This window comes from Gambusia affinis, linkage group LG14 (genome assembly GCF_019740435.1).
Source record: "Gambusia affinis linkage group LG14, SWU_Gaff_1.0, whole genome shotgun sequence".
In the NCBI taxonomy this organism is placed as follows: Eukaryota; Metazoa; Chordata; class Actinopteri; order Cyprinodontiformes; family Poeciliidae; genus Gambusia; species Gambusia affinis.
Window position 1 is genome coordinate 23,134,383 of NC_057881.1, and position 24,185 is coordinate 23,158,567.

General features: G+C 31.5%; 1 protein-coding gene across 3 annotated transcripts in view; it reads right to left on the reverse strand.

Moving 5' to 3' along the window:
- The window catches only part of trappc9 (trafficking protein particle complex subunit 9), a 212,131-nt gene that overhangs the window by 168,094 nt on the left and 19,852 nt on the right, over positions 1 to 24,185 (reverse strand). For all 3 annotated transcript variants that reach the window (XM_044138231.1, XM_044138229.1, XM_044138230.1), the window contains one exon: positions 16,202 to 16,328. In XM_044138231.1, the coding sequence (XP_043994166.1) occupies positions 16,202 to 16,328 (127 nt within the window). The remainder of the gene's footprint in view (positions 1 to 16,201; positions 16,329 to 24,185) is intronic.

Here is a 24,185-nt window from a genome sequence, read left to right on the forward strand (position 1 = left end):
CAACAGCTTAACAACAAATATTGTTATTGTTCAAAAACATGATTTCCTCTGCTCTTTAAATATACTACTCATCTTAATCTACTTAAGATTGTCAAGTTGGTGAATTTGGTGAAAAGTGAAAATGTTTTTGTTCATTAATGGTACACAGACATTGAACATAAAAGTAAAATCTAATTTATACTTCGTGACAGTTTGTTACCAGAAAAGAAAAAATCATCTATTAGCACCAAATTAATAAGTAATATTATTTTTTATAAAATATAAGTTCTTTTGAAATACTGCTTATATGCTTAGACAAAAAATTCAGAGTTGGTAAACTTTAAAAAACCTAAAATATCTAATGTTTGTGGCCCTTTGGTTACCAGAAAACGCTGTCCTCTTAGCAACAGCTTAACAACAAATATTGTTATTGTTCAAAAACATAAGATTTCCTGCTCTTTTAAAACACTTCTCATCTTATTCTACTTAAGAATTGTCATGTTGGTAAATTTTGGAGAAAATGAAAATGTTTTTCTGCCTTTAATGGTACACAGACATTGAACACAAGTAAAAATCTGGTTTAAACTGCTGAGTTTGTTACCAGAAAAGAAACATCATCTCTTAACACCAAATTAATAAGTAATATTATTGTTTATAAATATAAGTTCTTTTGAAATACTGCTTATATGCTTAGACAACACATTCAGAGTTGGTAAACTTTGAAAAACTAAAATATCTAATGTTTACATTGTGGCCCTTGTTACCAGAAAATGCTGTCATCTCTTAGCAACAGCCTGACAACAAATATTGTTTTTGTTCAAAAACATAAGATTTCCTCTGCTCTTTTAAAAACTACTCATCTCATTCTACTTAAGAATTTATGTTGTTGAATTTGGAGAAAAAAATTTTTTTTGCCATTAATGGTACACAGACATTGAACACAAAAGTAAAAATCTGATTTATACTGTGAGTTTGTTACCAGAAAAGAATAAATGCTCATGTCTTAACACCAAATTAATAAGTAATATTATTGTTTATAAATATAAGTTCTTTGAAATATGCTTATATGCTTAGACAACATATTAGAGTTGTAAACTTTGAAAATTAAAATATGTAATGTTTACATGGCCCTTACCAGAAAACGCTGTCATCTCTTAGCAACAGCTTAACAAAAATATTGTTATTGTTCAAAAACATGATTTCCTCTGCTCTTTAAATATACTACTCATCTTAATCTACTTAAGATTGTCAAGTTGGTGAAGTTTGGTGAAAAGTGAAAATGTTTTTTGCTATTAATGGTACACAGACATTGAACATAAAAGTAAAATCTAATTTATACTTCGTGACAGTTTGTTACCAGAAAAAGAAAACCATCTATTAGCACCAAATTAATAAGTAATATTATTTTTATAAAATATAAGTTCTTTTGAAATACTGCTTATATGCTTAGACAAAAATTCAGAGTTGTAAACTTTAAAAACTAAAATATCTAATGTTTACATTGTGGCCCTTGGTTTGAAAACGCTGTCCCTCTTAGCAACAGCTTAACAACAAATATTGTTATTGTTCAAAAAACATAAGATTTCCTCTGCTTTTTAAAACACTTCTCATCTTATTCTACTTAAGAATTGTCATGTTTAAATTTTGGAGAAAATGAAAATGTTTTTCTGCCTTAATGGTACACAGACATTGAACACAAAAGTAAAAATCTGGTTTAAACTTTGCAGTTTGTTACCAGAAAGAAAAATTCTCATCTCTTAACACCAAATTAGTAATATTATTGTTTATAAAATATAAGTTCTTTGAAATACTGCTTATATGCTTAGACAACATTCAGAGTTGGTAAACTTTGAAAATTAAAATATCTAATGTTTACATTGTGGCCCTTGGTTACCAGAAAATGCTGTCATCTCTTAGCAACAGCTGAACAAATATTGTTTTTCTTCAAAAACATAAGATTTCCTCTGCTCTTTTAAAAAACTACTCATCTCATTCTACTTAAGAATTGTTATGTTGAATTTTGGAGAAAAAAAAAATTTTTATTTGCCATTAATGGTACAGACATTGAACACAAAAGTAAAAATCTGATTTATACTTCGTGACAGTTTGTTACCAGAAAAGAATAAATGCTCATGTCTTAACACCAAATTAGTAATATTATTGTTTATAAAATATAAGTTCTTTGAAATATGCTTATATGCTTAGACAAAAATTTAGAGTTGGTAAACTTGAAAAATTAAAATATGTAATGTTTACAGGCCCTGTTACCAGAAAACGCTGTCATCTCTTAGCAACAGCTTAAAAAATATTGTTATTGTTCAAAAAACATGATTTCCTCTGCTCTTTAAATATACTACTCATCTTAATCTACTTAAGATTGTCAAGTTGGTGAAGTTTGGTGAAAAGTGAAAATGTTTTTTATTAATGGTACAGACATTGAACATAAAAGTAAAAATCTAATTTATACTTGTGACAGTTTGTTACCAGAAAAAGAAAACGCCCATCTATTACACCAAATTAATAATATTATTTTTTTATAAAATATAAGTTCTTTTGAAATACTTTATATGCTTAGACAAAAATTCAGAGTTGGTAAACTTTAAAAACCTAAAATATCTAATGTTTACATTGTGGCCCTTGGTTACCAGAAAACGCTGTCATCTCTTAGCAACAGCTTAACAACAAATATTGTTATTGTTCAAAAACATAAGATTTCCTCTGCTCTTTTAAAACACTTCATCTTATTCTACTTAAGAATTGTCATGTTGGTAAATTTGGAGAAAAATGAAAATGTTTTTGCCATTAATGGTACACATATTGAACACAAAAGTAAAAATCTAAACTTCGTGCAGTTTGTTACCAGAAAAAGAAAATTCTGATCTCTTAACACCAAATTAATAAGTAATATTATTGTTTATAAAATATAAGTTCTTTTGAAATACTGCTTATATGCTTAGACAACAAATTTAGAGTTGGTAAACTTTGAAAATTAAAATATGTAATGTTTACATTGTGCCCTTGTTACCAGAAAACGCTGTCATCTCTTAGCAACAGCTACAACAAATATTTTTCTTCAAAAAACATAAGATTTCTGCTCTTTAAAAAATACTCATCTCATTCTACTTAAGAATTGTTATGTTGTTGAATTTTGGAGAAAATAAATTTTTATTTGCCATTAATGGTAACAGACATTGAACAAAAGTAAAATCTGATTTATACTTCGTGACAGTTGTTACCAGAAAAAGAATAAATGCTCATGTCTTAACACCAAATTAATAAGTATTATTGTTTATAAAATATGTTCTTGAAATATGCTTATATGCTTAGACAACATATTTAGAGTTGGTAAACTTTGAAAAATTAAAATATGTAATGTTTACATTGTGGCCCTTTGTTACCAGAAAACGCTGTCATCTCTTAGCAAATAGCTTAACAACAAATATTGTTATTGTTCAAAACATGATTTCTGCTCTTAAATATACTACTCATCTTAATCTACTTAAGAATTGTTTGGTGAAGTTTGGAAAAGTGAAATGTTTTTTTTGCTATTAATGGTAGACATTGAACATAAAAGTAAAATCTAATTTATACTTGTGACAGTTTGTTACCAGAAAAGAAAAGCATCTATTAGCAATTAATAGTAATATTATTTTTAAAATAGTTCTTTTGAAATACTGCTTATATGCTTAGACAAAAATTCAGAGTTGGTAAACTTTAAAAACCTAAAATATCTAATGTTTACATTGTGGCCTTGGTTACCAGAAAGCTGTCCCTCTTAGCAACAGCTTAACAACAAATATTGTTATTGTTCAAAAACATAAGATTTCCTCTGCTCTTTAAAACACTTCTCATCTTATTCTACTTAAGAATTGTCATGTTGGTAAATTTTGGAGAAAATGAAAATGTTTTCTGCCTTTAATGGCACAGACATTGAACAAAAGTAAAAATCTGGTTTAAACTTCGCAGTTTGTCAAAGAAAAACGCTAATCTCATAACACCAAATTAATAAGTTATATTATTGTTTATAAAAAATAAGTTCTTTTGAAATACTGCTTATCAGTTTGGACACAACAAATTTAGAGTTGGTAAACTTTGCAAAACTAAAATATCTAATGTTTACATTGTGGCCCTTGGTTACCAGAAGACGCTGTCATCTCTTAGCAACAGCTTAACAACAAATATTGTTATTGTTCAAAAAACATGATTTCCTCTGCTCTTTTAAAAAACTACTCATCTTATTCTACTTAAGAATTGTCAAGTTGGTGAAGTTTGGAGAAAAATCAAAATGTTTTTTGGCCATTAATGGTACACAGACATTGAACATAAAAGTAAAAATATGATTTATAATTCGTGACAGTTTATCAGAAAAAGAAAAAGAGCTAATCTCTTAACACCAAATTAATAAGTAATATTATTGTTTATAAACCATAAGTTCTTTTGAAATATTTATATGCTAGACAAAAATTTAGAGGATAAACTTGAAAAACTAAAATATGCAATGTTTACATTGTGGCCTTGGTTACCAGAAAACGCTCATCTCTTAGCAACGGCTTACAACAAATATTGTTATTGTTCAAAACAAGATTTCCTCTGCTCTTGAAATACTACTCATCTTATAATACTTAGAATCATCACTTGGTGAATTTTACAGAAAAGTTTGTTTTTTTATCATTGATGGCAGATATACTATAAAAAAGAAATTGAACATAAAAGTAAAAATCTGATTTATGCTTTGACAGTTTATTACCAGAAATAGAAAATGCTCATCTATTAACACAAAATTAATAAGTAATATTATTGTTTATAAAATATAAGTTCTTTTAAAATATTGCTTATATGCTTGACAAAAATTTAGAGTTGGTAAACTTTAAAAAACTAAAATATGTAATGTTTACATTGTGGCCCTTGGTTACCAGAAAACACTGTCATCTCTTCAGCTTAACAACAAATATTGTTATTGTTCAAAAAACATGATTTCCTCTGCTCTTTAAAAATACTACTCATATTATTCTACTTAAGAATTGTCATGTTGGTAAATTTTGGAGAAAAATGAAAATGTTTTTCTGCCTTTAATGGTACACAGACATTGAACATAAAAAGTAAAAATCTGATTTATACTTTATGACAGTTTGTTACCAGAAAAGAAAACTCTCATCTCTTAACATCAAATTAATAAGTAATATTATTGTTTATGAAATATAAGTTCTTTGAAATACTGCTTATATGCTTAGACAAATTTAGAGTGGTAAACTTTGAAAAACTGAATTACATTGTGGCCCTTGGTTACCATAAATGCTGTCATCTCTTAGCAACAGATTAACAACAAATATTGTTATTGTTCAAAATGCATAAGATTTCCTCTGCTCTTTGAAATACACATCTTATAATACCTAAGAATCAATTTGGTTAATTTTGGAGAAAAGAATTTTGTTTTTATCATTGATGGTAGATGTACTATAAAAAGACATTGAACAAAAAAATAAAAATCTGATTTATGCTTCGTGAGTTATTACCAGAAAAGAAAAACGCTCATGTCTTAACACCAAATTAATAAGTAATATTATTTTTATAAACCATAAGTTCTTTTGAAATTGCTTATATGCTTAGACAAAAAATTTAGAGTTGGTAAACTTTGAAAAACTAAAATATGTAATGTTTACATTGTGGCCTTGGTTACCAGAAAACACTGTCATCTCTTCAGCTTAACGACAAATATTGTTATTGTTCAAAAAACATGATTTCCTCTGCTCTTTAAAATACTACTCATATTATTCTACTTAAGAATTGTCTTGGTGAATTTCTGAGAAAAATGAAAATGTTTTTCTATTAATGGTACACAGACATTGAACATAAAAAGTAAAATCTAATTTATGCTTGACAGTTTGTTACCAGAAAAGAAAAATGCTAATCTCTTAACACCAAATTAATAAGTAACATTATTGTTTATAAAACATAAGTTCTTTTGAAATATTGCTTATATGCTTAGAACAAATTTAGAGTTGGTAAACATTGAAAAACTAAAATATGTTTACATTGTGGCCCTTGGTTACCAGATATGCTGTCATTTCTAGCAACAGCTTAACAACAAATATTGTTATTGTTCAAAAACAGATCTGCTCTTTAAACACTACTATCTTATACTTAAAAATCGAATTTGGTTAATTTTACAAAGTTAGTGTTTTTTATCATTGATGGTAGATATACTATAAAATGAAAATTGAACATAAAAAATAAAAATCTGATTTATGCTTCGACAGTTTTACTGAAAAGAAAAAAACGCTCATGTCTTAACACCAAATTAATAAGTAATATTATTTTTTATAAACCATAAGTTCTTTTGAAATATTTCTTATATGCTTAGACAAAAAATTTAGAGGGGATAAACGTTGAAAAACTAAAATATGCAATGTTTACATTGTGGCCTTGGTTACCAGAAAACGCTCTTATCTCTTACAAACGGCTTCACAACAAATATTGTTATTGTTCAAAAAAACGCAAGATTTCCTCTGCTCTTTTGAAATACTACTCATCTTATAATACTTGAGAATCGTCACTTTGGTGAATTTTACAGAAAAGTTTGTTTTTTTTATCATTGAATGATACTATAAAAAATGAAATTGAACATAAAAAGTAAAAATCTGATTTATGCTTTGTGACAGTTTATTACCAGAAATAGAAAAATGCTCATCTATTAACACAAAAATTAATGTAATATTATTGTTTATAAAATAAGTTCTTTTTAAAATATTGCTTATATGCTTGGACAAAAAATTTAGAGTTGGTAAACTTTAAAAAACTAAAATATGTAATGTTTACATTGTGGCCCTTGGTTACCAGAAAACACTGTCATCTCTTCAGCTTAACAACAAATATTGTTATTGTTCAAAAAACATGATTTCCTCTGCTCTTTAAAAATACTACTCATATTATTCTACTTAAGAATTGTCAAGTTGGTGAATTTGGAGAAAATGAAAATGTTTTTCCATTAATGGTACACAGACATTGAACATAAAGTAAAAATCTGATTTATACTTTATGGCAGTTTGTTACCAGAAAAGAAAAACTCATCTCTTAACACAAATTAATAAGTAATATTATTGTTTATAAATATAAGTTCTTTGAAATACTGCTTATATGCTTAGACAACAATTTAGATGGTAAACTTTGAAAAACTAATTACATTGTGGCCCTTGGTTACCATAAATGCTGTCATCTCTTAGCAACAGATTAACAAATATTGTTATTGTTCAAAGCATAAGATTTCCTCTGCTCTTTTGAAATACTATCTTATAATACTTAAGAATCACTTTGGTGAATTTTGCAGAAAAGTTAGTTGTTTTGTTTTTATCATTTATGGTAGATGTACTATAAATGAAATTGAACATAAAAAGTAAAAATCTGATTTATGCGTGACAGTTTATTACCAGAAAAGAAAAAACGCTCATGTCTTAACACCAAATTAATAAGTAATATTATTTTTATAAACATAAGTTCTTTTGAAATATTGCTTATATGCTTAGACAACACATTTAGAGTTGGTAAACTTTGAAAAACTAAAATATGTAATGTTTACATTGTGGCCTTGGTTACCAGAAATCACTGTCATCTCTTCAGCTTAACAACAAATATTGTTATTGTTCAAAAAATATAAGATTTCCTCTGCTCTTAAAATACCACTGCACTTATTCTACTTAAGAATTGTTAAGTTGTTGAAGTTTGGAGAAAAGTGAAAATGTGTTTTTGCCATTAATGATACACAAACATTGAACATAAAAGTAAAAATATGATTTATGCTTCGTGACAGTTTGTAACCAGAAAAAGAAAAAAACGCTCATTTCTTAGCACCAAATTAATGAGTAATATTATTGTTTATAAAAAAGTTCTTTTGAAATATTGCTTATATGCTTAGACAAATTTAGAGTTGTAAACATTGAAAACTAAAATATGTAATGTTTACATTGTGGCCCTTGTTACCAGATAATGCTGTCATTCTTAGCAACAGCTTAACAACAAATATTGTTATTGTTCAAACATAAAATTTCCTCTGCTCTTTTGAAACTACTTATCTTATACTTAAAATCGTCAATTTGGTTAATTTTGAAAAAGTGTTGTTTTTTTATCATTGATGGTAGATATACAAAATGAAATTGAACATAAAATAAAATCTGATTTATGCTTGACAGTTTATTACCAGAAAAACGCTCATGTCTTAACAAATTAATAAGTAATATTATTGTTTTTTATATAAGTTCTTTTGAAATATTTCTTATATGCTTAGACAAAAATTTAGAGGGATACGTTGAAAACTAAAATATGCAATGTTTACATTGTGGCCTGGTTACCAAGCTCTTATCTCACAACGGCTTCAACAAATATTGTTATTGTTCAAAAAAACGCAAGATTTCCTCTGCTCTTTTGAAATACTACTCATCTTATAATACTTGAGAATCGTCACTTTGGTGAATTTTACAGAAAAGTTTGTTTTTTTTATCATTGATGGCAGATATACTATAAATGAAATTGAACATAAAAGTAAAATCTGATTTATGCTTTGTGACAGTTTATTACCAAGAAAAAATCATCTCAAAATTAATAAGTATATTATTGTTTATAAAATATGTTCTTTTGAAATATTGCTTATATGCAGACAAATTTAGAGTTGGTAAACTTTAAAAAACTAAAATATGTAATGTTTACATTGTGGCCCTTGGTTACCAGAAAACACTGTCATCTCTTCAGCTTAACAACAAATATTGTTATTGTTCAAAAAACATGATTTCCTCTGCTCTTTAAAAATACTATTCATATTATTCTACTTAAGAATTGTCAGTTGGTGAATTTGGAGAAAAAATGAAAATGTTTTCTGCCATTAATGGTACAGACATTGAACATAAAAGTAAAAATCTGATTTATACTTTATGACAGTTTGTTACCAGAAAAAGAAAAACTCTCATCTCTTAACATCAAATGAATAAGTAATATTATTGTTTATGAAATATAAGTTCTTTTGAAATACTGCTTATATGCTTAGACAACAATTTTAGAGATGGTAAACTTTGAAAAACTGAATTACATTGTGGCCTTGTTTGTCTCTGTCACAGATTAACAATATTGTTATTGTTCAAAATGCATAAGATTTCCTCTGCTCTTTTGAATACTACGTATCTTATAATACCTGAATCAATTTGGTTGTTTTGCAGAAATGTTAGTTGTTTTGTTTTTTATCATTGATGGTAGATGTATATAAAATGAAATTGAACATAAAAATAAAATCTGATTTATGCTTGTGACAGTTTATTACCAGAAAAGACGCTCATGTCTTAACACCAAATTAATAAGTAATATTATTTTTTATAAACCATAAGTTCTTTTGAAATATTGCTTATATGCTTAGACAAAAAATTTAGAGTTGGTAAACTTTGAAAAACTAAAATATGTAATGTTTACATTGTGGCCTTGGTTACCAGAAAACACTGTCATCTCTTCAGCTTAACGACAAATATTGTTATTGTTCAAAAAACATGATTTCCTCTGCTCTTTAAAAATACTACTCATTTCTACTTAAGAATTGTCAAGTTGGTGAATTTCTGAGAAAAATGAATGTTTTCTGCCATTAATGGTACAGACATTGAACATAAAAGTAAAATCTAATTTATGCTTTGTGACAGTTTGTTACCAGAAAAAAAAATGCTAATCTATTAACACCAAATTAATAAGTAACATTATTGTTTATATATAAGTTCTTTTGAAATATTGCTTATATGCTTAGACGACAAATTTAGAGTTGGTAAACATTGAAAAACTAAAATATGTAATATTTACATTGTGGCCCTTGGTTACCAGATAATGCTGTCATTTCTTAGCAACAGCTTAACAACAAATATTGTTATTGTTCAAAAAACATAAAATTTCCTCTGCTCTTTTGAAACACTATGTATCTTATACTTAAAAATCGTCAATTTGGTTAATTTTACAGAAAAGTTAGTTGTTGTTTTTTATCATTGATGGTAGATATACTATAAAAATGAAATTGAACATAAAAATAAAAATCTGATTTATGCTTCGTGACAGTTTATTACCAGAAAAAGAAAAAAACGCTCATGTCTTAACACCAAATTAATAAGTAATATTATTTTTTATAAACCATAAGTTCTTTTGAAATATTTCTTATATGCTTAGACAAAAAATTTAGAGTTGGTAAACTTTGAAAAACTAAAATATGCAATGTTTACATTATGGCCTTGGTTACCAGAAAATGCAGTCATCTCTTAGCAACAGCTTAACAACAAATATTGTTATTGTACAAAAAACATAAAATTTCCTCTGCTCTTTTAAAAAACTACTCATCTTATTCTACTTAAGAATTGTCAAGTTGATGAATTTTGGAGAAAATTAAAATGTTTTTCTGCCATTAATGGTACACAGACATTGAACATAAAAGTGAAAATCCAATTTATGCTTCGTGACAGTTTGTTACCAGAAAAAGAAAACATTCTCATCTCTTAACACCAAATTAATAAGTAATATTATTGTTTATAAAATATAAGTTCTTTTGAAATACCAATGCTTAGACAACAAATTCAGAGTTGGTAAACTTTGAAAAATTAAAATATCTAATGTTTACATTGTGGCCCTTGGTTACCAAAATGCTGTCATCTCTTAGCAACAGCTAACAACAAATATTGTTTTCTTCAAAACATAAGATTTCCTCTGCTCTTTTAAAAACTACTCATCTATTACTTAAGAATTGTTATGTTGTTGAATTTTGGAGAAAAAAATTTTTTATTTGCCATTAATGGTACAGACATTGAACACAAAAGTAAAAATCTGATTTATACTTGACAGTTTGTTACCAGAAAAAGAATAAATGCTCATGTCTTAACACCAAATTAATAAGTATTATTGTTTATAAAATATGTTCTTTGAAATATGGCTTATATGCTTAGACAACATATTTAGAGTTGGTAAACTTTGAAAAATTAAAATATGTAATGTTTACATTGTGGCCCTTGGTTACCAGAAAACGCTGTCATCTCTTAGCAACAGCTTAACAACAAATATTGTTATTGTTCAAAAAACATGATTTCCTCTGCTCTTTAAATATACTACTCATCTTAATCTACTTAAGATTGTCAAGTTGGTGAAGTTTGGTGAAAAGTGAAAATGTTTTTTGCATTAATGGTACACAGACATTGAACATAAAAGTAAAAATCTGATTTATACTTGACAGTTTTTTACCAGAAAAAAAAAAGCTCATCTATTAGCACCAAATTAATAAGTAATATTATTTTTTATAAAATATAAGTTCTTTTGAAATACTGCTTATATGCTTAGACAAAAAATTCAGAGTTGGTAAACTTTAAAAAACCTAAAATATCTAATGTTTACATTGTGGCCCTTGGTTACCAGAAAACGCTGTCATCTCTTAGCAACAGCTTAACAACAAATATTGTTATTGTTCAAAAAACATAAGATTTCCTCTGCTCTTTTAAAACACTTCTCATCTTATTCTACTTAAGAATTGTCATGTTGGTAAATTTTGGAGAAAAATGAAAATGTTTTTCTGCCATTAATGGTACACAGACATTGAACACAAAAGTAAAAATCTGGTTTAAACTTCGTTGCAGTTTGTTACCAGAAAAAGAAAACATTCTCATCTCTTAACACCAAATTAATAAGTAATATTATTGTTTATAAAATATAAGTTCTTTTGAAATACTGCTTATATGCTTAGACAACAAATTCAGAGTTGGTAAACTTTGAAAAATTAAAATATGTAATGTTTACATTGTGGCCCTTGGTTACCAGAAAACGCTGTCATCTCTTAGCAACAGCCTAACAACAAATATTGTTTTTCTTCAAAAAACATAAGATTTCCTCTGCTCTTTTAAAAAAATACTCATCTCATTCTACTTAAGAATTGTTATGTTGTTGAATTTTGGAGAAAAAATAAATTTTTTATTTGCCATTAATGGTACACAGACATTGAACACAAAAGTAAAAATCTGATTTATACTTCGTGACAGTTTGTTACCAGAAAAAGAATAAATGCTCATGTCTTAACACCAAATTAATAAGTAATATTATTGTTTATAAAATATAAGTTCGTTTGAAATATGGCTTATATGCTTAGACAACATATTTAGAGTTGGTAAACTTTGAAAAATTAAAATATGTAATGTTTACATTGTGGCCCTTGGTTACCAGAAAACGCTGTCATCTCTTAGCAACAGCTTAACAACAAATATTGTTATTGTACAAAAAACATAAAATTTCCTCTGCTCTTTTAAAAAACTACTCATCTTATTCTACTTAAGAATTGTCAAGTTGATGAATTTTGGAGAAAATTAAAATGTTTTTCTGCCATTAATGGTACACAGACATTGAACATAAAAGTGAAAATCCAATTTATGCTTCGTGACAGTTTGTTACCAGAAAAAGAAAACATTCTCATCTCTTAACACCAAATTAATAAGTAATATTATTGTTTATAAAATATAAGTTCTTTTGAAATACTGCTTATATGCTTAGACAACAAATTCAGAGTTGGTAAACTTTGAAAAATTAAAATATCTAATGTTTACATTGTGGCCCTTGGTTACCAGAAAATGCTGTCATCTCTTAGCAACAGCCTAACAACAAATATTGTTTTTCTTCAAAAAACATAAGATTTCCTCTGCTCTTTTAAAAAACTACTCATCTCATTCTACTTAAGAATTGTTATGTTGTTGAATTTTGGAGAAAAAAAAATTTTTTTATTTGCCATTAATGGTACACAGACATTGAACACAAAAGTAAAAATCTGATTTATACTTCGTGACAGTTTGTTACCAGAAAAAGAATAAATGCTCATGTCTTAACACCAAATTAATAAGTAATATTATTGTTTATAAAATATAAGTTCGTTTGAAATATGGCTTATATGCTTAGACAACATATTTAGAGTTGGTAAACTTTGAAAAATTAAAATATGTAATGTTTACATTGTGGCCCTTGGTTACCAGAAAACGCTGTCATCTCTTAGCAACAGCTTAACAACAAATATTGTTATTGTTCAAAAAACATGATTTCCTCTGCTCTTTAAATATACTACTCATCTTAATCTACTTAAGATTGTCAAGTTGGTGAAGTTTGGTGAAAAGTGAAAATGTTTTTGTTGCTATTAATGGTACACAGACATTGAACATAAAAGTAAAAATCTAATTTATACTTCGTGACAGTTTGTTACCAGAAAAAGAAAAAACGCCCATCTATTAGCACCAAATTAATAAGTAATATTATTTTTTATAAAATATAAGTTCTTTTGAAATACTGCTTATATGCTTAGACAAAAAATTCAGAGTTGGTAAACTTTAAAAAACCTAAAATATCTAATGTTTACATTGTGGCCCTTGGTTACCAGAAAACGCTGTCATCTCTTAGCAACAGCTTAACAACAAATATTGTTATTGTTCAAAAAACATAAGATTTCCTCTGCTCTTTTAAAACACTTCTCATCTTATTCTACTTAAGAATTGTCATGTTGGTAAATTTTGGAGAAAAATGAAAATGTTTTTCTGCCTTTAATGGTACACAGACATTGAACACAAAAGTAAAAATCTGGTTTAAACTTCGTTGCAGTTTGTTACCAGAAAAGAAAACATTCTCATCTCTTAACACCAAATTAATAAGTAATATTATTGTTTATAAAATATAAGTTCTTTTGATAATATGCTTAGACAACAAATTCAGAGTTGGTAAACTTTGAAAAATTAAAATATGTAATGTTTACATTGTGGCCCTTGGTTACCAGAAAACGCTGTCATCTCTTAGCAACAGCCTAACAACAAATATTGTTTTTCTTCAAAAAACATAAGATTTCCTCTGCTCTTTTAAAAAAATACTCATCTCATTCTACTTAAGAATTGTTATGTTGTTGAATTTTGGAGAAAAAATAAATTTTTTATTTGCCATTAATGGTACACAGACATTGAACACAAAAGTAAAAATCTGATTTATACTTCGTGACAGTTTGTTACCAGAAAAAGAATAAATGCTCATGTCTTAACACCAAATTAATAAGTAATATTATTGTTTATAAAATATAAGTTCGTTTGAAATATGGCTTATATGCTTAGACAACATATTTAGAGTTGGTAAACTTTGAAAAATTAAAATATGTAATGTTTACATTGTGGCCCTTGGTTACCAGAAAACGCTGTCATCTCTTAGCAACAGCTTAACAACAAATATTGTTATTGTTCAAAAAACATGATTTCCTCTGCTCTTTAAATATACTACTCATCTTAATCTACTTAAGAATTGTCAAGTTGGTGAAGTTTGGTGAAAAGTGAAAATGTTTTTGTTGCTATTAATGGTACACAGACATTGAACATAAAAGTAAAAATCTAATTTATACTTCGTGACAGTTTGTTACCAGAAAAAGAAAAAACGCCCATCTATTAGCACCAAATTAATAAGTAATATTATTTTTTATAAAATATAAGTTCTTTTGAAATACTGCTTATATGCTTAGACAAAAAATTCAGAGTTGGTAAACTTTAAAAAACCTAAAATATCTAATGTTTACATTGTGGCCCTTGGTTACCAGAAAACGCTGTCCCCTCTTAGCAACAGCTTAACAACAAATATTGTTATTGTTCAAAAAACATAAGATTTCCTCTGCTCTTTTAAAACACTTCTCATCTTATTCTACTTAAGAATTGTCATGTTGGTAAATTTTGGAGAAAAATGAAAATGTTTTTCTGCCTTTAATGGTACACAGACATTGAACACAAAAGTAAAAATCTGGTTTAAACTTCGTTGCAGTTTGTTACCAGAAAAAACGCTAATCTCATAACACCAAATTAATAAGTTATATTATTGTTTATAAAAAATAAGTTCTTTTGAAATACTGCTTATCAGTTTGGACACAACAAATTTAGAGTTGGTAAACTTTGCAAAACTAAAATATCTAATGTTTACATTGTGGCCCTTGGTTACCAGAAAACGCTGTCATCTCTTAGCAACAGCTTAACAACAAATATTATCACAAAAGCAAAAATCAGATATTTACTTCATTGTCTGATTAGGAGCACCAAGTTTCATGAGTCATATGGAACTTTCTTTTATGCTCTTCTGCCATCTTATCTGTATTAAGTGGTCCAACAAGGTGGCATCACCGTAGTTCTAAACTTCTGCTCAGCCCTCTTCTGAACTGAGTGTTCTGCCATCTCTGTATTTCTCTACATCTCTGCTCTCTTTAGTGTTCTATTGCTTTGGTAATTAATCCTTTCTGTTTAATGCATACAGTTTTCAGACTGTTTGCATTGCAAGGCATTTCAATTTCTGCACTGAAATAAATGCCTTGCAAAGCATTCCAATGCCCTCCTATGCACTGCTGCGGCAGGCCCCAAATACCTACTAAAATTATGAGCATGCAATATTTTAATTAAACAAACCAGATTTGCTGTATTAACAGATAAATGCTTTGTTGTATTTAACATTTTTGAATACATTTAAGTAGATTTTAATTTGTCTGTAATAGTTTTGGCCCAATTTATCTGCACCTAGCATGTATGCTAGTAAGCCAGATGACTGTTCAATTGACTGAATTGTAGTTGAACTGATTACATTTTGGCCCCCCAACAGCCAATGGCCCCTGGCTGCACTTTGGACAGTGCTGGTTTAGTTTAAGTTTTTAGTTACACGTAGGGCTGGACAATACGGCTGAAAAACACATAACGATATAATGGTTTCACATCAGTAGAAACTGATATTTACTGATTAGTTGTTGTTTTTTTTGTTTTTTTAATATCTGGACAACTACCAAACTACATTTTCTCCTCTCTCTTCACGCTGTTGTTTCTTATTTTTAAGCAGCTTTGAGGCACAAAATTTGAAACTGCTGCTGTGCAATATACTCAACAGGTTGTTGCTAGGTAACCAAAGACTGACATAATTAGTTGATCCCACCAATCTCTCTGAGAGGTTGAGCAACTAAAGCATCTCCTCTGCACTACATCCCCCAGAATGCTGTGTGCTTCCGGATCAGAGTTCAGTAAAATTATTGAAAACTTTATTTTAAACGGATTATTAGACATTTTTTTGTTCAATGTCCAAATTAAAGGCTTTTCAAATGTTTTTAATGCTGCTTCAACAAAAAATTATTTTAATAGACAGGTTTTTGTAGACATCTTTAGCAGAAGTGCTAATTAGAAAGATGTGCTTTTGACGGTCTTACCGGACCATTGGGAGCTTTGTGAAGGGAACCGGAGGGAGCTTGAGTCCATCAGAGAGAGTGATGACCTCCATCCCACCTGGACACTTGGAGGTGTAGTTCTCCAGACTCAGGGTCACCTCTTTCTTTTCTGCAAAGCACAAACGGCACAAAAATGAGCGACACCGGCCAGAACCCTGGCTCCACCTGGCACGCGGATTACAACACAAATATCTTTAAAATTGACCCGGGAAACCAGAGACGACTCCGCTTCTTTTGCGGTACAAACAAATGGGAGGTTGATGATGGGTAAAGGCGTTCGACTCTCAGCAAAGAGAGCGCCGACCTCGGAGGGAAACTCCAGTTTTTATCGTATCATCAATACCTTTTGAGAGAACATTACTGCTCAACCAGCTGTGAAATTTGCATTAGTTGTGCAGGGTTTAACCGTGTCCATCAATGAAAAGGTCACAGACTGAAAAAGAAAAAAGAAAAACACTACTGCACTACTATTGTTTGTAAGAGCATATTTGGAAATTGCAGCCCTTTCATAAGAAAAAGAAATGCACCTGCATTATGTATGAGCTGTTTGTTCCACACAAGGGATGACCTAATAGGATAAATCGAAGTGTTTTCATATCTCTCACCAACAGGAACAGTGGTTCAAGCATACAAATACAAGTGCTGCTAGCAGAGACACTAAATCCTTTGGAAAAAATATGAATTAGGGGCCTGGAAGGCACAACCCCAGTTCAGGGAGAAGGTAATAAACAATGGAGGTGAAGAGAGGAGAGGCAAGAGAAAAGATAAAGGTAAAAAGTAAAAGCAGTCAGAGATGGATGAAGAGACACTTGAAATGTAATCCCAGCCCAAAGTTTGTTTGTTTTTCATTCACGGCCTGGTTTTTTTTGTTTATTTTTAGCAGTAATTAATGCTTAATAACAGCGAATTAAGAACTGCGATTAATGTATTAGCGCATCTATTTAAGACATATTAAGGTCTTAATTTTAGACACACAAATGTAAGACTCTTTAAGGATGAGCTGACACCGTGCTGCAAATCCACAGAAGCAATTATAAATCGGAAAAGAAACCAATCTGACAGCTTATCAATTTAAGTAAAATGTTTCAGGATTAAACGAATGTAAAGAGTCAAAGGGTAATCTCGGATTTTTAAAAATGATCCAACAATTAAAGTTCTTGAGAAGAAAAAAAAAAACAACAGAATTGTGTAAAACTGACATCAACAGATCAGAGCTCAATCAAAATGTTGCTTGAAAAAGGAGCTTCTCTGTCCCACTGTTTGCTGTGATGGGTGTCCAGGAAGTGGTGACGTGAATGACACAACACGTTGTTTCCCAGCAGAATCCACAGCCCCAGGCTTCATCCGATCACCCGCTGTGCATCCTGCTGTCAAATCATCCGCAGGTAAATGACTCAAGACACCATTCATACCACCGAGAATGTGATTGACCCACACTGCATGGAAACGACTGCTGTGGCTACATGTCATCAAGACTGACGCCAGTACAGAATTTCCATAAAGTGACATAGTCAGGGTATATGCAGTTTTCACCAACTCAAATTTAAGTCTTTTTCAGACCTCCTTAAGATCATTATCATAAAATTTAAGACCTATACAGAAATATATAAAAGCTCTTGGTAACAGCTTTGTGCTTCTCATATGGCTCTCTAGGTAGCCATATCTCTAGGTTGAGAGCTATATACTAGCTGCTAATGGTTTGCTTCTTTGCTTGCTAGCTAGCTAGGAAGTATTAGCTGCTTGTTACCAGTAGCCTTAACAACCTTGAGTCACATAATGCAGTGAATGAACTCAATTTTTTTTTTGCCTTATAGAGAAATCCAGTGAGGAAAAAAACATTAATAAATGACATTAAACAGTCCTGCCATAACAAAATGTAAGAACTGTGAATCAAGTATTTAAGACTAACTTACATTTTCCATATGAATTCAAGACATTTTAAGGGCTTAATATTAGATACTAAATTTAAGACTTTTTAAGACCCTTCAAAGAGCACTGATGGGGTGAGTGAGTTAAAGTATTGTTTACCCATCTGCTCCAGTAGACTAAGAAGGTGGCTGGTTCTGTAGTGAAAACCTCTTTCTGGAAGGTTTTCACTACATGTAAAAGATGCACAGCATCAAAAAACAGGCATAGTAACACATCTGAAAAATGTGTTTAATAAAATAACACTAATGTGAAAATATCACATGTTCACTAATCTGAACATGTGTTTAATAACACTAATAAAATTGATGAGCTAAAAAATATTATTTCATACAACTTGGTTAACAGTGAGAATAACTGGTCAAAATTGCTGTTCTAAGTAATCATGTTCTCAAATCAATACAGATTGTTTTATATAGCACCACATCAAATATAATCTTGAAGCACTTTACAAAAAAAGTGATTTCAATCCACGCATATAGACAGATTCAATTTCATACGTTCCGATGTGATTTCCAAATGGATTTTTGATTTAAATCAAAAGTCTGTAGGTAGTTCTTGTAGCTACCCACAGGTCTTTTAAACTGGTCTGAGGAAAAATATTTTCAATTCTCACGTTTTTAGCTTTTAGATGTTTTAAGAGCTTAGGCCACTGTGCATTTTCCTCATGAACCTTCTGACAAACAGTCAAATATAAGATAGTTTCTCTGATGGTGAGCTGAACACGTCCTGCTGCAGCAAAGCAGCCCGTCCACAGAAAAGTCACAGATCTTCTCCTGGAACGCTGCAACTGGTTTATACAAAATATGCCATCTGTCCTGGTGTCCAAATACCTCATATTCAAACTATTTTGACCAGAGAGTATTCTGTGTGGATGACTTTAATATATGACCTTTAAATAGGACAAACCTCCTTGAAAATGCTGAGAAACCCTTTGCAATCATACACGCCTGATGTGATGCATTTGTGTTTGATGTTAGCCCTTTTAAGAGTGAATAAATGTCCAATAAATTGCATTTTGATTACATTTTAAAGAACATTTGGTGTTGTCTTCCTCTTTATTTTATCCAGGCTTTCGCTCATTCACACACTGATCCAAGCACAGCGGAGCCTCTGCCCAGTCACGGTTCAGCACTTCCAGATTTCTCTGAGCAAAGTAACTCCAAATTCCTAGCTGAAAACCCGCCTTGTTGCTGATTCACAAACCTAAAATATTCAAAAGAAAATGCAGTTTGGGTAGCTGAAACACCCAGTTACAATGCTAATTAACACACTTTTGGCTGGCATTTGCAAAGCAGCCGATCCAGGAGCATGATTTATTTTCCTTGGCGCCGACTGAACACTGTAGATGTTAGGTTCTGCCTCAGTGCTAAGACGCTGTTTCCACTGTGTGTGTGTCAATGCATATTAAGGAACATTTGGTGTTTAGACCATTAAAACAGGCTGATTTTAATGATTCGCGGTTGGATGTGGTAACCTCTGAGAATACTGTAATCAAAACTACATGTCGCAGCAACACTAATTCGAGGTCAGAAGTTTACAACTGGCCCAGTTAAAAACTGGCCATCCAAAGCAACACTGCTCCATCAAGCTGAAGGCATTTGCTCATTGGGGTACAACTACAGGATCGGTTGAGCTTGCTCCTTTAGCATATTAAATATATCAAGGAGACCGATCTGGAAGGTTTTTGTTCCAGCAGTGCTTCTTGCTTGCTTCCTGTCCAGGAAAACCCGGTGCGGCTCATTATGAGGCTGACAGCTGGAACACAGAGTCCAGAAAAAGAAAACAGACAGCTTAACAGGTAGGTGAGAGAAGGGGTGCAGCTTATAACACTCCACATCTTTCTCCAAGTGAAAGGCTCTCATCTGCGAGTGTCGACCGTCAGGAGGAGGAGGAACACTTAAAGGCAGGGTAAAAGGTTGCCGTGAATCAGATTCCCCACAAAAGAAAAAAAAAAAAAAAAAAAAAAACACCGAAAAAAACCCAGCTATGCTTTTATTTCCGTAGCGTGTAAGAAAAGAACAGAAGTTTGTACATATTAAATAGACATTTAGCCATCACAAAATAAGTTTTACATTTTTTGGGTGAGGGATATTTTTGGTTCAGTAGGATTAGTGTGGGACGTATTGCTACATAGATATTTTTATAAACAGCGATGAGTCAAGCAGAAGGATTAGAGAGCCGCAATATGCCAGCGCTGCTCGGCGGTGTGCATTATTGCCCGATAAGCAGGTCAAGTAAATGATTGTTATTGTTCCACTAACAGAATTTCAGCTGAAAATGACATCCAATAATGCGGGACACGCTGCAGACAAAGCACATGACCCGACAACCAGCTATGAGAATAGAAACCTGTGCTCCATCACTGGGATGGAGATGAGCACCAAGCACACAAACATACAGGCAGTTTGCTTGTTTTTTAGGTATGATAATACCTGAAAGCAACAACAGCCACTGGGAAAATGCAAAGTTCTATTTATTTGTAAAGTGTTAATGTTAATTTGGACTTTTTCAAATTCTGTGACTTTATCACCAGATTTTACAGGATAGATCAAGAGTTTCCCACGTTGTTTTTTAAGCCTGGCGGGTCGCCAGGTTTCACTTATACCCCCACCAGGTTAAGCATTGTTTGTTTACTTATTATAGGTTTGTTGGAAGCACAACAGCATCATAGTATGGTCAGTATGTGGACACATAGGTAGACTGAGGTCCGGTGTATTTTACTCACCAGAACTCCATAACCACCTTATCTTATGTCAACCATACAAATCTGTAGCTGGAGGACCATCTGGTTAATTGACTAGTTAGGGAAGCAAAATCAGAAGCAGCAACTCCAAAGTGAAGGTAAGAATCTTTCTGTTAAAAGACAACCATTCAAAATCTGTCCTCTATAAAAGTGGTTTCTTTCAAATTTATTGCTGAAAGAAGCCATAAGATCTCGTATTTTCAGTTTGTCACAAGGCATGTAGACATTAAAGTGGTCTGATTAAAGACGTAATTTTTGGCCTGCACATAAGAGTGGTGTGACAACCAACACTGTACATCACCCTGAACACCTCGCCCTCAGCACCGACACTGAGGATCAGGTTTAGTGTCCATAATGACAACATTAAGCATCCACACATTTGTGTTGTAAGACCTTAGCATCTTGTGTTTCATTTTTTATTTTGAATTCAGAATTTTTGCATTCAAAGTTGAAAAAATAAATAAATTGGAATGGTCCCCAAGATTTTAATTTTGACCTGGACAGTCTGTGGGGTTTTGGCCATTTGTGCATTTTGAAAAGAGCTGACCTCTGTGCTACATCTATTCTACAAGGATTCACCACAGAAATCAGTCTCTGTTATTTTCTCCTACTGTAAAACTCTACACATATGGAGTGTTGTCAACAAGTGATTGAAAAAAAAACAACACGTGACATGGAACTGAAATATGATTAATTGGCTGTCATTTCCAAATCTGATGTTAGACTTCCAATGTAATGTGCAATATAATCACTGTGAATGATTGGGGTTTTCTGATTGTAAATCTTTATTTTTGATCATCTTTATGAAACGCTGTATATACTTTGAAAGGTTTTACCAGATTTTCTATCTAAAGGAGAGCTGTTATTTCTGATCTACAGCCTTCCTTTCCATTTCTCATTTGGTAGGAAGAAAGTGAATCTTCAGCCAAGGCTATTTTTTTCAGAAACCTAGAGTCTTCCTAAAGTCCAACAAGTTCTTCTATTATTCTTGTGTTATTTCCACTATAAGCTCTAAAACGCCTGGACTGAATAACACCCAGTTCACCTAAATCCAATCCCAAGATCTGAATCAAACAAGCACAAATTCAACAGCTTCAAAAACTTTACAGATGTACAAGGTGTAGTCTGAACAAAAAGGTAAGTTTGTTCATTTAAGCAACACAAGACTGCAGTGGATGGGAGTAGGTAAATGTATCCGTTCTTTAAAGAAACGTAAAGAACGGATTTTAAATCGTGCCTTCAGGTCGATCTTTCAGTTTGACAAGTGAACAAGGGATCTCAATAATGTAGCATCTTAAATGTGCTCCATCTTACCTCACCCACTCACTGTTTGGAACAGAAATATAGTGAGTCAGGTCAAACTCTTTCTTTAGGGTCAGGCCCACTCAAGAGTTTCTGATGAAAACCGGGACCAAAAGGTGACTCGACCCCGTGACCCTGCGACTTCCCAGCTGCATACCGATACAGAAGAAGAAGTAGTCAAGAGATTTCTAGTGGAAAAGAAAAATCTATAATTATACAAAGACAGAGGGGTAACCCTTTCTACAACATCGACTAGCATTAGTATACAAGTTTTAAAAGCCATTTATGATTTTACATTATCATATGTAATGGCTCCTTTGATGGCAATAAACTTGCAGTATACGGTGTCCTCAGAGGCACAATAGACGTCTTTCTCCCAGACGATGAAAGATGGTTTTTAAATCATGGCTTCAGGTCAATCTTTCAGTTTGACAAGAGAACAAGGGATCTCAATAATGTAGTCAAGTGACACTATATTAGACCAATGCTGAAGCTTTCATGTTACAACCTTAATACATGTCAGGGCATACTTTCTCACATAGAAAATGATTCATTGTTAAACTGCAGTGTTTATGATGAATGAGCCATGTGCTAGCTAGACGGGTGGACAAACTGACGGACTTATTTGACTGTTGCAAGGTAAAAGCAATGGTCAGTTTAAATGTAGAACAGCATCAACCTCCAGATGAGGAGGAAGAGCAGACCGTTTTCAGCTCAAAGAAACAGTGACGAACAATAACAAAACAAAAGGCCAAGACTGAGAAATGGAGTCATAACCAGACAGAAAAATTAGGCAATATCCGACGACACGGTTTTATCAACAAGTTTATAAATTCTGTACTCAGACCTGACGCCACGCTGGGCTCTCAAATAACTATTGACAGTGAAGAAAATGAGAGCGTTTTATAAAGAGGAAAGATATCATGGTGTGAAATGAAAACAACCGGCTCACAACAAACAGATATGTCACCATCTTTATGAATTAAGACTTTTCTGAATAGTCTTATAGCATTGGAAGCAAAATGCCAGCAGGGAAAAACCGGCGCAAGAAATAGAAAATAAACCAAACGACAAACACACAAAAAAATAAAAACCTGAGCAGAAAGAGGAGTGACATTAATCTCTCCAGTATAAAATTCGCAAAAAGTAAAAGTCTCACTATGTCTCTTTAAATTCAGAAACTACAGTACAACCCTGCACCGGCTTTTTTTTTTGCTGAGAGCACATAAATCCTCTGTTTACTGGGTCTTGCGTGGAAGAAAGAAAGTTCAGCATTATTGTTTTCTTGAGAGTATTAACACATCATGATGGATGAAACTGCAGAGTTGATTCCAAAGTTCAGTAAAACGAGGGCTTCAAGCTGAAGATATATACAGGAATAAGCCGTTTCATTAAAAATAAAACAAATTAAATAAAAAAAATGCTTCAACTTCTGCCTCTGTGAAACAGGAGGAAGTCACAAGACATTCCTGTACCAATCCAAAACCTTCAGACTTTAAGCCTCTGCTGCCGATCACGTTTAAACATATGAGTGACAGGAGGAAACACGAGATGAGCTTCATGACGGCGGGCGAGTTTCCGTCTGGAGCTTGGCGATGTTACAAAAGAACACTGCGGCTTGAAATGAGGCTCTCCGATTGTCATTAAGGAGGCACACAACGCCGTGATTCAGCAGCGGGGGGGATTTGCTGTAAATTGCATCGAGGCTACGATGCAGTGGGGAAAATGACACAATAATCCACACCTCCTTAAAGACAAAGCTTCAAACGCAAAACGCCTCAGACAGAAATATCTTTTATTCCCAGCTATCAGCTTTAAGGCATGAGGGGAGGCAATCGCTTCAGTAATAGCCAGCCGCTGAATATTTGGATCTGTTTATAGCATGAACCCAACAGAGTTTATTCACTATGCATCTATATTGTGGGGGGGGATTTTTTTTAACACGAATGCATTATTATACATTTATGACTTTTAGAATTTTATTCAAAATCT